Source organism: Phyllostomus hastatus, unplaced genomic scaffold (genome assembly GCF_019186645.2).
Source record: "Phyllostomus hastatus isolate PE091 unplaced genomic scaffold, TTU_PhHast_1.1 phas_scaffold_1066, whole genome shotgun sequence".
Taxonomy (NCBI): domain Eukaryota; kingdom Metazoa; phylum Chordata; class Mammalia; order Chiroptera; family Phyllostomidae; genus Phyllostomus; species Phyllostomus hastatus.
The window spans coordinates 8,781,276-8,797,571 of record NW_025334004.1 but is presented as its reverse complement, the minus strand read 5'-3'; the positions used below and the strand labels follow the sequence as shown (position 1 = coordinate 8,797,571).

General features: G+C 45.6%; 1 protein-coding gene across 1 annotated transcript in view; it reads left to right on the top strand.

The window, feature by feature from the left end:
* Positions 1-5,387: 5,387 nt before the first annotated feature.
* Positions 5,388-16,296, top strand: part of PDLIM1 (PDZ and LIM domain 1) — a 40,056-nt gene continuing 29,147 nt past the window's right edge. Inside the window, exon 1 of the mRNA XM_045854565.1 lies at positions 5,388-5,613. Within this exon, the coding sequence (XP_045710521.1) occupies positions 5,518-5,613 (96 nt within the window). The 5' untranslated portion in view covers positions 5,388-5,517. The remainder of the gene's footprint in view (positions 5,614-16,296) is intronic.

Sequence of the window (16,296 nt, the reverse complement as noted above, 5' to 3'; positions counted from 1 at the left end):
ATGAACCACTTCGGCTATGATCCTGTTTTTGAAATTTATTCTCAATATTCAGGCACGCTTGAGAAATGGTAGAGGTCCAGGCTTCTCTCTCCCTTTGAGAACTCTGATGCCACCTGCCCAGGTGGGGGCCAGGAAGCAGGTGGGTAACATAGCCTGAGCTCTGGGGCTGGCCCTTCAGTTTCTTGTCTATTGGAAACACGGCCTTAGACCTCACAGCTCATCTACCCGCACCTTTATCAGCCCGGAAGTAACTCCAGCCAAGTTTAGTGCACAGGTGTCCCATGGCCCTATGCACCACAGAGCATGCTCTGTGCCGAGAGGCGCCCAATCCCAAGTGCAGGAATCCTCTGGGCTAAAGCCGGAAGTGAGAAAAGCAAATATTCGGAGCCAATTCCCTGCTCAGTCCCTGGCACAGCCGCGGGCACCTCCCCTGGAGGGTGCGCCGTCCTGCCGCCTTGGACCAGCCACTGTGCGTGGGATCCTAATAGAGGACGCGCTGCCCCTGGGGGCAGGGTTGGGAGTTGAACGCTCCTGGACAGGCTGGCTAGAGGGGCGGGAAAGGTGTCTGTTCTGAGAGCTTTTGAGCTTAGGATTCATTCTTTTTACAGAAAAGAGAAAGCAAGTCACTCTCGGCTGCCATTTGACCAGGGCGCCCTAGGCGGTTGTGCCGTTTCGGGGACTTGGGAGTCTCCGCGCGCAGGGCCAGGCGGCTTCCGACTCTCCGGCGCCTGGGCAGAGCCTGCGTCTGAACCTAGGGTAGGCATTGTGTCTGGGACTCACCTACGCTCTCCCCTGGGGCGGGGCCCCAGTGGCTCAGCCCCAGATGGGGGTTCCTAGTGGGAGCTCGGCAGTCCACTGGGTGAGCCCAGGACCAGGAGACTTAATAAAACCGTATGTGTAGCCTAGCACAGTCCTGGTCTCTGTTTCCATCCACACAGTGGCTCCCGGGGTGGGGGTGGGGTTGGTCCTGACAATGGTACCCTGGGTGTGGGGTTGCCAGCTCTGCGGAAGCCAGACTTGGGGAATCCTCCTGCAGACTCCTCCCTCCCACCCTGTCCACACAGGAAAACTGGACTGAGAACTGGAAAAACCCACTGTCCCCCCTGGCTTCTTGGACCACTGCTCTGTTATTTTCCTGCCCTCTTTGCTCCCATTTCTTCAGCGTTCTCCTGCATCCCTTCTTCTTCCCCAACTGTCCCCTCCCCGCAATCCAGATATTTGATGGAGGCTGTTTAGGTCAACAAACTTTTATCGAATGCATTATAATAATAGCAAGGCAACTGAAGTTCAGAGAAGTTGCTTAAGGTCTCCGCAGGAGTCAAGGGTCTGAGTAAACGGGAGAGTAGGGATAAATAAGTGCTGGTGTTTAAAATAAGACTGGGTTGCTTGTGTTGGGAGATGCTGGGGGAGTCAGATCTGTCAATGCTCAGGTATTTCTAAGTAGTGCTGTGTGTCTAGCTCTGAGGAGATTAAAAAGAGAGATGAGATTTTCTGCCCCCAGAAAGACTGGCATTTAGTCTCCAATCCAAGAAGCTAAGACCATTTTATTTATTTATTTTTATTTTTTAAAGTTCTTTAGGGTCCTCAATGACTTTTTTTTTTTTCAAGATTCTGGTTGCCTCTCCTGCACCCCCAACTGGGCATCTGGCCTGGAACTCAGGCATGTGCCCTGACTGAATCAAATCTGTGGCCCTTTGGTTTACAGGTTGGAGCTCAATCCACTGAGCCAACTCAGTGGATGACTCAATAACTTTCTTTTTCAAGGTTTTATTTATTTACTTTTAGAGAGAGGGATGGAGGGAGAAAGAGAGGGAGAGAAACATCCATGTGAGAGAGCAATATCAACCAGTTGCCTCTTGCACACACCATGAGTAGGGACCAAACCCACAACCCAGGTATGTGCCCTGATGGGGGATTGAACCTGTGACTTTTTGCTTTGCAGGATGATGTCTTACCAACTGAGTCATACCAGTCAGGACGAGACCATTTTATTTTCATTTTGAAAACTTTACATCATCATTAGAGGAAATTACTTTTTAAAAATTCCTTAATTCCACCTCCCAATACAAACTTTTTGTCCTTTCTCCTACTTTTTAGCAATAAGAAGACGTAGTTTTCATTTTAACATAAATTTTACAAATAACAATATTTGGTTTACAAATAATTTTGTTCCACTTAGTTTTACATATCCTGAAAACACATTTCCCTGTCTCCTCTTAGTCTTCCCGGTCATTATTTCCATGCTGCATACTATTCCCTCATATGGCCATACCATATTTAGCCACTTTTCTGTTACTGGTTGATTCCAGTTTTTTTTTTGTCATTATAAATAATGTGGCTAGAAATATTTTTGTACATATAGCTTTTTTTTCCTTTTAAATTATGTCCTTGGAATCACTGCCCAGAAAGGAGATGACTAGGTCAAAGGGTTGGCTGGTTTATAGCTTTTGCTATGTGGATCTGGCTACAGCTGAGAACATTTAACAACTAAATGAAGCAACTGAGGACTCACAGCCCTCACCAGTGTACTAGTGCCCCGGTCTGTAAAGAAGGCTGTGTAGAAAAAGCTCTGTTGGCACTTATGATGTACTGGCCCCTGCCAGCAGGACTCACTGGGTTGAATGAAAGGCAGCCCCCTCCTTGGGGAGCACAGAAGCTGTGGCTTTTCAACCTTTTTTTCTCCTCCTAAGACACAAAATACTCAAAACTGCTACACACTGAAGGGCAGACTCAGAATTGGACAATTCCCCCAAAATCTGCAGGGGCGTGAAACACTAGCATGTTTTCTAATCAGAAGAATCTTAAAGCAGGTGGATTTGGGGCTTCAATGACGTGGGTGACTGGTTCCTGGCCGTAACTCCACTCCTTTTTCTCAGACTCAAGAAGGAATATCAGGGTGCAAGGGGATTGGAAGATGAAGAGATAACATAAATCCACTTTGGTTTCCAAATATAAGCAAACTGTTCTTTAAAATAGACATTTGTGCTGTGATACAGCAGACAAGTGAGATGACCCCTTCAGGTGTAAATCTGTGTACAGGGCTCCTTGGCAGGTAGGCCAGGATCACAGGGAGACAGAGCCCTGCTTTTCACGAACATATTAAATTGGAGTGTGGGGTGGGGGTTGTCCTCACACCAACAAACAATTCTTAGATGCCAGCAGAGTGTCCAAGAATTCAACTCAATTTTGACACTATCTACCAACCTGGAGATAGCATCAGATTCCATAGGTTAAGTAAGGGCTGGGTCCTACAAGACTGCCCACTTCCCTCCACACACACATACTTCAGCCAGCCTCAAGCACCAGCTCATACCTGTGCTTCTGACCAACTGGCTATAGAATGGTGCTTCCAACGACCCTCCAACTCAGGATGCCAATCATAAGTCCAGGTTGTTACCTGTACTTCTGACTGACTGGCTATAAATCAGAGGTTCCCACAACCCCCTCCTTAGGTTCAATTAATTTGTTAGAACAGTTCACAGAACTCAGAAACCTGTTACTTGCTACATCACTGGTTTATTTAAAAGGATATTGGGTGGTAATGGGAGGGAAGTGAGGAGGGTTGGGAGGGGGGCTGGATTGGGAGTAAAAGGGAGAAAACTGTATTTGAACAATGATTAAAATAAAATTAAAAAAAAAGGGATATGACTCATGAATAGCTAGATGAAAGAGATGCATTGGGTAAGGTTTGTGAGGAGGGGTGTGGAGATTCCAAGCCACTTCCAAGTGCACCACTCTCCCCGCATCTATGTGTTCACCAACCCAGACAATCTCAGAAGACAATTCTCCAAACCATGGAGAAGGGTGTGGGAACTTCAAGTTACAATCAGTTAATTTTTTTTGGAAACTTCATTACCTAGACACAACTGATTAATTCACTGGATATTGGTGGTTGATTAGCTCCCCAGCCCCTCCTCCCTCCTGGGTGGTGGGGGTAGGGAGTGTGGGACTGAAAATTCTAAACCTCTAATCACAGGGTTGGTTCTCCTGACAACCATCCCCCATCGGTGCTTTCTTTGTCCCTTTATTCGCATAACAAAAAAAACACCTTTACCTTTTTCAACACTTGGGAAATTTTGTGGGTTTCAGGAGTTGTAAACCAGGAATTGTAAATCAGGAATTGTGGACGAATCCCAAATATTTTTGTGAAATGTATTTTGGTCATCTAAATGACCAAATATATATGTTTTAGAAATCACTATATTGCATACATTGGACATGTGCTCTGTGCCAGGATGAATGAGTGCCAGGAAAACCGTCAAGAACCTGCACCCCAGAGAGGGTAAGTGGTCATAAGAACAGCCAATGTATGTTAATTAAATACTATGTGCTATGCAGTATTCTGGACACTGGGATACAGCCTTGATCAAAACTGACGAACACCCTACCCCCACGAAACTAGTTAGGGGCGGGGACAAGTAAAATATCAAGTACATCCCAGGATGATAAATGCAACAGAGGAAAATAAAGCAGAGGTAAGGTGACAGTGTTCTAGAGAGGAGGTTTAAGTAGGGCGTTGAGAGATGTTGACAACTGAATATAGAGAGAGCCCCGGGGTGACTGGGGGAAGAGCATCCAGACAGGCCCTGAGGCAGAGGCCAAAGAACCCCGAGCACGGTGGGGGCTGCTGGAGATGAGGTCAGAGAGGGTACTGACCTCCTTGTGGGTGGCCCTACAAGCATTTCAAGGATTTCGGCTTTACTCAGAGTAGACAACGTGCGACATAGTCTGGTCTGGCACGGAGAAAGCACTCAAGGGCAAGGGTGCGAGGCGGCCAGTGAGAGCCAGAGGCAGGCTGGGAACCCAGGTCTAACTACTCATCCTCGTATAAGCTCTGGTCCCGCCCCAGACTTGAGGTCTGAGGTTTTAAGGTCAGAACCTACAGCGAACTTCAGCCAAGAGGCAAGTTGTCTAGAAAGGTTTTGAATTCTAATTACAACCTCGTGCGGTGGTTCATTAGCATTAGAAAAGTACCCCTACGGGCTTCTTAAGCACCGGGAGAAGCGAGCTGTGTAGTGTAGTCTCGGGCAAGTCTTTGAACCCCTTGTCTGCTTCAAAGCGTCAAATGAGAGCATTTGGAAAGCACCTTTTACACAAAAAGCAAACGTGAAGACCGAGCTGCTCTCTCAGAGGGCTGACTTTGCACAGTACTTCTAAACTCGTTTTCCAAAGCGCCAAGCCCGGGTCTGTCGGAACCTGCTTGCCTCTCACCTACAGCGCCTTCAGCGGTACTAGGAGCCGGGGCCGAGCTGGAGGATCGGGCCCCCAGACCAGACTTCAGGCGCTCTCGGAGCGACTCCCTAGCCCTCGGCGGGACCTGACTCGGACGACGCGCGGAGCGGGCGGCCTCACCGCAGGCTGGGCGGAGCCGCCCCCGCCCTCGCTCCGCCCGCCCGCCAGCGGCTCCCGGGCCCGCGGCGCGCGCACTTTCTCCGATAGCTGACTGGGAACCCCAGAGCGCCCAGCCGGGTCTTACCGCGTCTGTCCCGGTGGGTCGCTGCTCGCCACCGCCGCGCAATGACCACCCAACAAATAGTCCTCCAAGGCCCGGGGCCATGGGGCTTCCGCCTCGTTGGGGGCAAGGACTTCGAGCAGCCTCTCGCCATTTCCCGGGTAAGAGCAGCTTGGGACGCGTGGGGAGCGGGGCGCTCCTGGGCTGGGGAGCTGCGTGGCCCAGAGGAGACCTGGGGAGGCTGGGGCCCCGGGGGCGCTATCGGAGACGGCGGTTTCGGGAGCCGGAGACAGAGCTGGGACCACCGGGCGCATCCAGGTGCGCCCGGCGCAGCCGTGCGCTGAGCGCTTTCCGTGCGCCACGGGCCCGCCGCCCCTTCCCAGACCGGGCTGTTCGGGGCAAGCCGGGCTGCAGCCGGTCGCGAAGTTACGGTGTTCAGGGGAAAGAAGTGGGAAGTTTTCGTTCCTTCGCCCCGGAAGCGCGGCCGGGCGGGTGGACGCGCTTTGTCAAGCGGCGAGAGGCTGAGGGTTCCCACAGATCCCACACTCTGGGAAATAATCATCTCTCGATTCTTCACAAGTCTCAGAGTGGCGGAAAGTCGTTTGGAAACACCTGGATCATCTGTAAAGTGAGGTGGAGTGGGTGGGAAGTTTACTGGATGCAAGTGGTATTAACTTGAAACACATAACCGAAACGACTCGTTTCTCTTTGGACCTGATCCATGTCCAGGTCTCAGTTCCCTAATGCCTTTTGGAGAGAAGGCAGAGTTTTTGGAAACAGAAAAACCCCGAATACACCCTCTTGGATATTCTCCTTCCCCTGCAGGAGTGGCCATGGCCATGTTTCTTCCTGACATTCCCGGATTATCAACCGACCAGCCCTTTTCGAAACCCTGGGAATACCTGAATCAAAGGAATTAATTTCATTCTTAGAAGGGCCTCATGTCTTTTTTGGAAGGGCCAAGGTTCAGTCAGAGACCACCAGACCCATCACCGCCAAATAGAGCAGAAAGCGCAGGGAGACCCAGACTCAGTGTTTGGAGGCTCAGGCATTGGTCATTGAGTCTGGGTGAAAGGCAGGTTTGGTGTCCCACTGAGAGCCGTCACATTCAGGGCCTGCACTCACATCGCGGCCGGTAAATATTTTTTGTCTAAATGAAAAAAAAGGAAACAAAAAGCACTCCCTGGTGTCCAGGCCCTGCCGTGGGGCCTCACATTCCAGTCTTGGGCCCATCTACTTGCCGAATCTGACCCTAAACTTGCCTCCCCAGCTATCTGACCGTCAGTTTTCTTGGGGGAGGGGGAGGTTGGAGAGGGAAGGGAAAAATCCCTGTGGGTCCTTTTGACGTAAATCCTTGCCAGTAGCAGCTGAAGGAGTGAATGCGAGGGGCAGGAAGAAAAGAATTGGAGACCTCCTCTTGGCTTGTCTGCCACCCACAGTCCTACACTTCCTTCTAGGTGGGCCTAGCGGGACTGAGGAGGTTTTCTCTGACCACACTATGCTCCCAAAATGCAGGTGTCTCAGTTCTTAGACTCTATCTTCCCTCCATCTTCCACTTACTGCCCTGAGGTGACCTCTTGAATTATTCTCTAGGCACAGGCTGTCTTCCTGAATTCCTCAAGCACAGAAACTCTGCCTGCCTTTATCTGGATCCCACCCCCAAGCCTGACACAGAGCTAAACCTGGCCATGCCCAGTAAATCTTTGCAGGCTTATTAATAAATGCCCGTCCAGGGAAGGCACATTCAGACTCGCTTACCTCATAGCCCATTTGTCCTCACTCTTTGTGTCTATTATTAACCTGTCAGCCCTCTCCACTTCTGAAGTTATAGATGACATGCAACCTTTTTTGAGAAGTGGAAGATATATGGGCAATCTGTTAAAAGGGCAGCTACCACCTGGCATTTTAACTGCTTTAAAGTCTTGATGTAGGTGGCACTGTGTAAGAATGGCAATATGGGGTGCAAAACAACACTATATTCATTAGTTTGTCCTTCCAGTATTATTTAATTAGCACATGTTTAAGGCATGTTCTTAAAGCCCTGGGGCCTCAGTTATAAGAGGACACAACTCTATTCTCAAGGTGTTATGGCCTAGTGAGGGAAGCTAATCTTTACCTTGACAGGTGCTTTATTGAAAAGTGAAAGTGACTCAGGAGGTGACATTCTCATGCTGACAGTAATTTACTTGTTTCTTCATCTCATTGTTTCCACATGGAAAAATTGGGGCCTCCTCCTGGGAATGGGAAAGTGGCCATCTGAGATCAGGTGCTGGTCTGGTTTCTGCTTCTTCCTTGAGCTGAACCTGGGGTGAGCCTTCTATTGTTGAGGCTGCCTTTAATTCTGCAGGGGAGATAACCCCAGCCATTTGCTGTGAGTTATGGTACGGAAAGTGCTTTGTAAACAGTGAACAATAGTGAGAAGGTGTCAGCACTGACCTAGAGTTGTACATACCTTTCTGGTTGGTAGGTGTGCTACATTTATGGAGTTTGCTTGTATGGTTTTGTGTGTATAGACTTTGAGTCTCCACACCAAAGCAAACCATAAAATTAGGCTGAGAGAGGAGTGCCTCTCTTTAAATAGCTATGTTTGCCATCTGTCTTTAAAGAATATTTTTCTTTTATTGATTTTAGAGAGAGGGTAAGGGAGGGAGAAAGAGGAGAAAAACATTGATGTGAGAGAGGAACATCGATAGGTTGCCTCTCCCATGGGGCTCATCTGGGGACTGGCCTGCAACCCAGGCATGTGCCCTGAAGGGGAATCCAAACCCACAGCCTTTCAGTTTGCAGGAGTGACGCCCTACCCACTGAGCCACCTCATCCAGGGCTATTTTCTTTCTCTTGCATGAATTACTCTGGTATTGGCTCTAGTCTTTTCTTAAACTGCTAAAACTTCTGAGTGTAACTCTGTAATACGTGTACTTGAAATTGTTTTCTTTTTTAACACTTTTTTATTGTGAAAATAGAGTCATAAAATATAAATGCATAGGAAGTGATTATAAATACCTATATGATCACCACCACCCAGGTCAAGAAAGTACATTGCCAGCACCCCAGAAGCTCACTACACATAACCGTCGTGATGAAGGGCAATCATCTTCTTGCCTTTGTTAGTAGTTTTACCACCCAAATAATGCCTCCTGAACACCATAGCTTTATGTTGCCGGTGTCTGAGCAGAACTGTACAGAACACATTGTGTGTGTATGTATGTAGCTACTTTTTTTTTTTTGGCTCTGCAATGTTTTCATCTGTTATTGAGATGATTTAAAATTTCAGTCCAGATTTTCAAGTTTAAATGAACATGAATTAGCTTTCTTCCTCTTCCCAGTTTCTCAATTAAGGCTTCTACCTTGGACTCCCTGATGAACCATGCTTTGGCCACTGTCTCCTGAGATTTTTCTGTCAGTTCCTGCTCCAGATCTACAGTCCTATATCTCCCTATCTCTGTGAGGTTTTTTCCCCCCACTATGTCAATTTCTTATTTCCTTTAGTTGCTTTCAAGGGAAGCCTTCAGAGAATCCACACCCAGACAAGCCGAAATTGCTGCTCAGTGTATGTTGACTGTTTTTCTCTCCCAGCAACTGACAAAAGACAGGAAGGGGTGGGGTCACAGATAAGGGATGCTCTTGAGGGGAGGAGCTAGCTGCTCATTTGCCTCCTGTGTCCTGGGAGAGCCCTTGCTAAGAGCCCTGTGGTTTTGTGGCAAATTGCTCAATATCCTAAAGGGTGCTTAATGAGTACTCTGTAGCCAGAGGGTGTTTTCTAATTTTTTAAGAGTGTTATATCCGGACTCACTCAAGTAGGTTTACATCATGTCCTTAAGGTCAAAAGTAGGGCTCATCTGTCAGAGTATGAAAAGCAAGAAATGTCCATGAAGGCTCTTTAGGCATTAATGGCCCATGCTTTGCCCGTGAAATTGATTATCAGAAACACTAGCTACTCCAGCTGATTCCAGCTGATCTAAGGAGAGAGGAGGAAGAGGATGAATGGAAGGGAATAGCATGTACCATATTTTTTGGACTATAAGATACACCTTCTCCCCCCAATTTGGGAGGAATGATGGTTGTTAATGCTGCTGTTGAGTTCTGTTTACATTTACATTGGTGAAATATCATGTCATTTATGTTATTAAATATTTTACCACCCTGGCTGATGTAGCTCCGTGGATTGAGTGTGGGCCTGTGAACCAAAGGGTTGCTTGGTTTGATTCCCAGTGAGGGCACAAGCCTCAGTTGCGGGCCAGGTCCCTGGTTGGGGGTGCATGAGAGGCAACCACACATTGATGTTTCTCTCCCTCTCTTTCTCCCTCCCTTCCCCTCTCTATAAATATAAATAAATAAAAATCTTTTAAAAAGAATAAATATTTTACCACATTTTTTGCTTCAAAATTTTTTTTCCTATTTTCCTCCAAAACCTAGGTGCATCTTATGGTCTGAAAAACACGGGGTAAGTGGATGCTTGAACCTCCTGACCTGAGATTCATCAAGCCATATTATGATCCCCTAACCAGAGACCCTCCCTCTCCCCACCACCAGACTCCTGAATGCCAACAGTGGTGGTTTTTTTTTGAGGAGAGGGGAGAAGAATGACCTTAAGGTATTGCAGTGTGGCAGGTGACTGAGAAGCAATTATCATCTACCCACTGAGGTCACACTCTCCTGCTGATCAGGACTGGGAAAAACACCAAGGAATTGCTCTTGTGATGGGTCTAGGCTCAGACTGGTTTCCAAGCTGCACTTGTTTCCTAGGCTGTGCCCCACATTGCTCCCCAGAGGACAGGAGAGCTGGTCTTTGCCTTTTATGGAGAGGAAGCTCAGGTCCCCATAGGTTAGGTAATTTGATTGAATTTACATAATTTCTTCATTGAGCTACTTCTTAATGGCCTTGTAAAGGAAAAGGTAGAGACTGGTTAAAAATGAGCAATAGTGGCTACGTCAGATAATTAATTTGTAAAGGATGATTTGACTTCCAGTGCGTCAGAGGAAGGCCTGGGGAAGCTGCCAGAAGTTCGGTTTGGTGCCTGGTAAGGTGTCCAGGGCAGTGATTCAAGCTGAGCACCACACTGGATGACCCTGGGCAGGTCCCCTACCTTCTCTAGGGTCCCGTTCTCTGTAAAGATAAAATAAGCAAGCAAGTGAACTCAATGGTTTTGTTTACTGTGAATGTGAGGGCCCACTTTTTAGTACTAAAAGGTGTCCCAGTCATTGTGCCTTCAGCCATGAGTTAATTGAGAAGCTATATTACAAATTCAGAAATGTTTACAGATGAATTTGCTATTCACCTGTGAATATGGTGTCCAGATGACTGCATGTTAATCACACTTGTACAATTACACTTGATTTGTGTGAGAAATGTTCATTCGATTGGCTTTGATAATGACCGTAGTTAAAATGTATGTTGGACTTTTTATATGTGAAGTGCTTTTCCAAGTGCTTAATATATTCTCTCAGTAATCCTCACAAGTACCTTGTGAGACAGAAACAATTAAGATACCTATTTTAAAGGTGAGGACACTGAGGCATGGAACCGTTAAAGTACTTTGCCTGCATCATATGGTGATGAGTGATAGAGCTGGCATTTGGCTGAGCAGACTGGCTTTAGGGGCCATGGCCTTAAACTCTGCGGTAGGTGTGCAACTGCACTCGCTTCTGCACTCCGCACAACCCCTGACAGTGGGACGCAAGACACATGGTATGTTGCAGCGCTGGGATTTGAAGCTCGGCAGACTGACTCCAAGCCAGCTTTTAGCCACTATACACTATACACTGCCTCCTAATACACATAATTGTCAATATTTCATTGGTCAATATGTTTTTATTTATTTATTTATTTATTTATTTTTAGAAAAGGTGGGGGAGAGAAACATGGATTTGTTGTTCCAGTTATTTATGCATTTGTTGGTTGATTCTTGTATGCGCCTGACCAGGGATCAAACCCGCACCTTGGCGTATAGGGAGGATGCTCTAACCAACTGAACTACCCAGCCAAGGCAGTAATAATATGAACACACAGCTCAGAGAAGTACTGCAGGCATTAACATGAGGGCTGGGACCCCAGAGCCTCTTGTGCCCATGAGTGGTGGCTGGTGTGGTCTTTCAGCTGCTTTGTGGCCTCAGCCCGAGTAGCTCAGCATCCCAGAGAGCAGACCTCCCCACCCTCTTCGTCCTGAAAGCCAGAAGCTCTGGCCTCACCTGGGAGAATTAGCTGTCCAGCTTAGGATTCCATGCCCATGTGGACAGTGAAAAACAGAAGAGCAGGGGAGTTGAAGGACTGGCCTGAGAAAACCTGCCTGGGGTCCAGGAGGGAATTTGGGGTAAGTTTTCATGGCATATGAAGATAATCAGGGAGTGGACAGACCCACCTTGCCTAGCCAGTGATGGGTCTACAAAGGGTAGCCACACCAAGTCCAAATGACATATACCCATGATGACCTAAGACAAAAAAGGTAATTTCTGTGTGGCAGCGGTCCCCAACCTGGGACTATTATAAGAGGTGAAAGGCAGACCTTAGGTGAGCTTCACTCCCCTGCGGTGGATGGGAGATGAGGAGATAGGAGGCGGGAGCTCAGGTGAGCTTTCCCTGCAGCTGGATTACTAACTGACCTGGGACTGGGGGTTGGGACCCTGCTGTATGGTACTTAGCACCCTGTATGATTGGTGCTCTTGTTATTAGCCTCGCTTGAGGCTGTGCTTGACAGGACAGAAACTGAGGACCGTGGTGTACTTTCATGCGTACAGTACACTGCCATCTTGATAAATGCCAGCATTGTTTTCCTGAAGAACACAGTAGTCTTGTAGGAGGTAGAATTCTTGACCAAGGAATCAGGGCCTAATTTTTATAGACTTATGACTACTCATAACAAACAACAGAATAAAGACATACGTTTGACATATATATGATAAAGATGGTTAACATGCATATAGATAAATTAAATTTGGATAATGCAGCATTTCTTTAAAAAATTACAAAAAAATACTCATGCTTCTGAATCTGAACGTACCAATGACTCAACAATTCTAGAGACTCAATAGAAGTGTTTCCACGTGGGCACCAAAAGCCATGTCAAGAATTTTCAAAGCAGCACTATCCACAATAGCCCCAAACTCAAAACTGCTCAAATGTCTAAGGACAGTAGAACGGATGACAAGTAAATGGTGAGTTGTGTGATCTCAAACACCACAGCAATGAGGCTGAAGGAACTGTGACTACACACAATGTTATGGATGAGACACAGGAGTATGTAAGATGAGGGAAAGAAGCCAGACAAAAGGGTAGCCATATATATTTATATATTAATATATTTTATAGAGTTGCCATTATATGCAATCTATATATTTATATTAATATGTTATCTATAAGTATATTTATATATAAACGATATGAAAGTAATCAGGAAAATTACCGTGTTGGGAGTGAGGACCATGGCGGCCTTTGCAGGAAGTTAGTGGTGGGAAGGAGGCACAAGGGGGCTTCAGAGCTCACCTCACGTTCAGTTACCAGCTCTGATGAACTGGTGCTGGTTCCGTAGGTGTGCTCTCCCTGTGGGAGTCCAGCCTGCTGTATATTTACAATTTGTGTACTTTGCTATATGTGTGTTATACTTCAATAAAAATTTGCCTAAAAACCATTGTGCTTGTTAGAAAAGATCAAATTGTATAAAAATGTGGAAAGCATAAGGTAAAAGCCTGCTCCACACCCTTCTGCAGTCTTACTTCCTAGAGGCAAACACTGCTAATAGTTTGCTGCTAAACTTTCCAGATGGTTTTTTCCATTCACAGAGGTTTGGGTTTTTTTAGCCTCACCTGAGGACATTTTTTTCATGGCTTTTTAGAGAGATAGGAAGGGAGAGAGAAACATCGATGTATGAGGGAAGCATCAACTGATTGCCTTCTGTATGTGCCCTGACCAAGGATCATATGTGCCCAGACCAGGGACCAAACCTGCAACCTAGGCATGTGCCCTGACTGAGAATTGAACCTGCAACCTTTTGGTTACAGAATGCTGCTCCAACCAACTGAGCCACACTGGCCAGGGTTCATTAGCATTTTTAAAATCAAAACCATATCTGGGTGAACTATTTAGATATTGCTTTGTACTTTCTGCCTTATTTTTACTGTAGCAAATGAAGAATTAAAGGTATCTTGATGTGGGAAAATGTGGTCTGGGTATCAGCCTGATCTGGGTTCTAGCTCTGTCTTGTCCATTTATTAGTTGTGTGTCCTTGGGCCAGGGAAGCCCCTGAAGGCCCAGTGCCCTCATTTGTAAAGCAGGAATAGTAGTACTTGTCTCAAAGTTTGCGGCTCACACACAGAAGGTGCTGGGAGACAGTGGTACTGTATATTGAGTGCTTATTATGTGCCAGTCTTCTAAACTCTTTACTCATGTAATCTTGTTTAATCCTTCCAACACCCTAATGAAGTTGATGCTGTTATATTTTGCTTGATAAATGAAGAAACTGAAGCATAGAGAACAACTTGACTAATATTATGTGTTTAGTGAATGGTTAGGATTTAGGTTATGGGTGGTGGTTATTACCCATGGGGTTCTGGGGGCTTGTTTGGAGACTTTTAAGAGATTCTGCAACGTCTTGGTAATTAAGGGACTCTGTCTGTTATCTCATTTTTAATTGTATTCCTACCTAAGAAATGATGGTTGGTCTTTCAGACCAAGAGCATTAAGTCTCTGAACTGTCATTCCTTAGCATTAATAACTTCCTTTGCACTGAGCATGAAGTGAAGCTGGGTTAAGGCACAAATCTCCTATAAGTACCTGGACCTTACCCTATTGCTGCATTTCCTTGAGAAAATGGTTATGGAGTAACCAAGAACATCTTGAAACATTCTTGGGGTTTTTAGGCCAACCTACATAAACTCATACAGTTTCTGTGGTTGTAATGTGGCTTTAAAGTCGGTGCCATACCCTGGGCCCACAACTACACTGAGTCAGAAGTCTAACTGAAGGGAGTTCAGATTCCATGTCTAAATGGTACCGTGCAGAGCTGGGTTCTGCTTTGTCCCCCAGTTCAGAATTTTTTTAATTTATGTCTGAACACTTTGGTGACAGAGCCATTAAATCAATGGAGATTGTGCCTAAAGGCCCGTGTCACTGAGATTGAACTTGAATTCCAACTTTCTTTATTCCAGTCTTGTTTTGTATTATATTGAATTATAACTTTCTTCATTTATGCTATCTCACCTACTTGTAGGAAAGATTTAAGGTGACTTACAACACCAAACACATATTTATGGTGCTGAAAACATAAAAACACACATAAGATTTAACAAAACATTGGAACATAGAAGAAGAAAGAGATGTGCCAGGATATTTAAATCAGGTGGTTTCTGAAATTGCATACTACATTTGATGTAGATGTGAGTTTTCTGGGCAAGGCAAAATAGGAACCAGGCTGAGTTATCGATATTTACACAACTGGAATGAAATTACTTCTACAGTACTCTATTTGCAAAGAACATCAAAGATGCTGACCAACATTATAGGGACTGCATGTTTTTTGTGGGTTTTTTTTTTTTAACTTAGAAAAATATTGTTCCAATGACCTTTTCTTTCAAGGGCCTTCTGTGCACTTTATTGGGAGTGTAAGCCCTTACCGTTTCTGGAGGAGCTGAGGTTTAGGGCTAAGTATTTTTTTTTGTTTGTTTACTTGATGACTTACTGCCATTCAGGGAGAGAACTTCAGGGGAAAGGATAGACAGCATTCCCCTTGATGTTTCCAAACCTGGTGAGCATTAGAATTTTCTGGGAAGCTTTAAAAAAATGTAGATTTCAAGGTCCCACTATGGAGACCCTCTTCAGTAGACCTGAGGTGGGAGTGTAGAGATCTATTTATATTTTTAAAACCCCCAGGGGATCTGGTGACTAAAATTGAGAACCATTGCCTCATCCTTGCAAATATTGGAGTTTCCCTCACAGTTATTGGTGAGTGGGGTCGATTTTTGGCCTAACGTTTAGATGCCAGTTCCGAGGGGCAAGGTTAACAGTGTTGTAGGAAATGAACATTTAAAAAATTGGCTTGTATGCTACCAACGCAGGGAGTCATGGCATCTCTACCTAATACATAGAAACAAACACAAGGAGGCTGCCAAAATGAGGAGACAAAGAAACATGGCCCAAATGAAAGAACAGATTAAAACTCCAGAAAAAGAACTAAAAATGGAGATAAGCAATTTATCAGATGCAGATTTCAAAACACTGGTTATAAGGATGCTCAGGGAACTTAGTGAGGACCTCAACAATGTAAAAAAGATCCAGTCAGAAACAAAGGATACACCAATTGAAATAAAGAACAATTTACAGGGAAACAACAGTAGAGTGGATAAAGCTAAGAATCCAGTCAATGTTTTGGAACATAAGGAAGCAAAAACCAACCGATCACAACAACAAGAAGAAAAAAGAATCCCCCCAAAATGAGGATAGTTAAGCATTCTCTGGAACTTCCAGCATTCCAACATTTGCAAAATAGGGGTGCCAGAAGAAGAGAAAGAGTAAGAAATTGGAAATATATTTCAAAAAAATAATGAAAGAAAACTTACCTTATTTGGTGAAGTAAACAGATGTGCAAGTCCAGGAAGCACAGAGTCCCCCCAAAAATGAATGCAGAGGCCCATACCAAGATACATCATAATAAAAATGCCAAAGGTTAAAGATAAAGAGAGAATCTTAAAAGCAGCAAAAGAAAAGCAGTTAGTTACCAATTGGGGGGGGGGAGGTTTCCATAAGACTGTCAGCTGATTTCTTGCAGGAAATTTTGCAGGCTAGAAAGGATTGGCAAGAAATATTCAAAGTCATGAAAAGCAGGGACCTACAGTCAAGGGGAGGATGTGGGGCA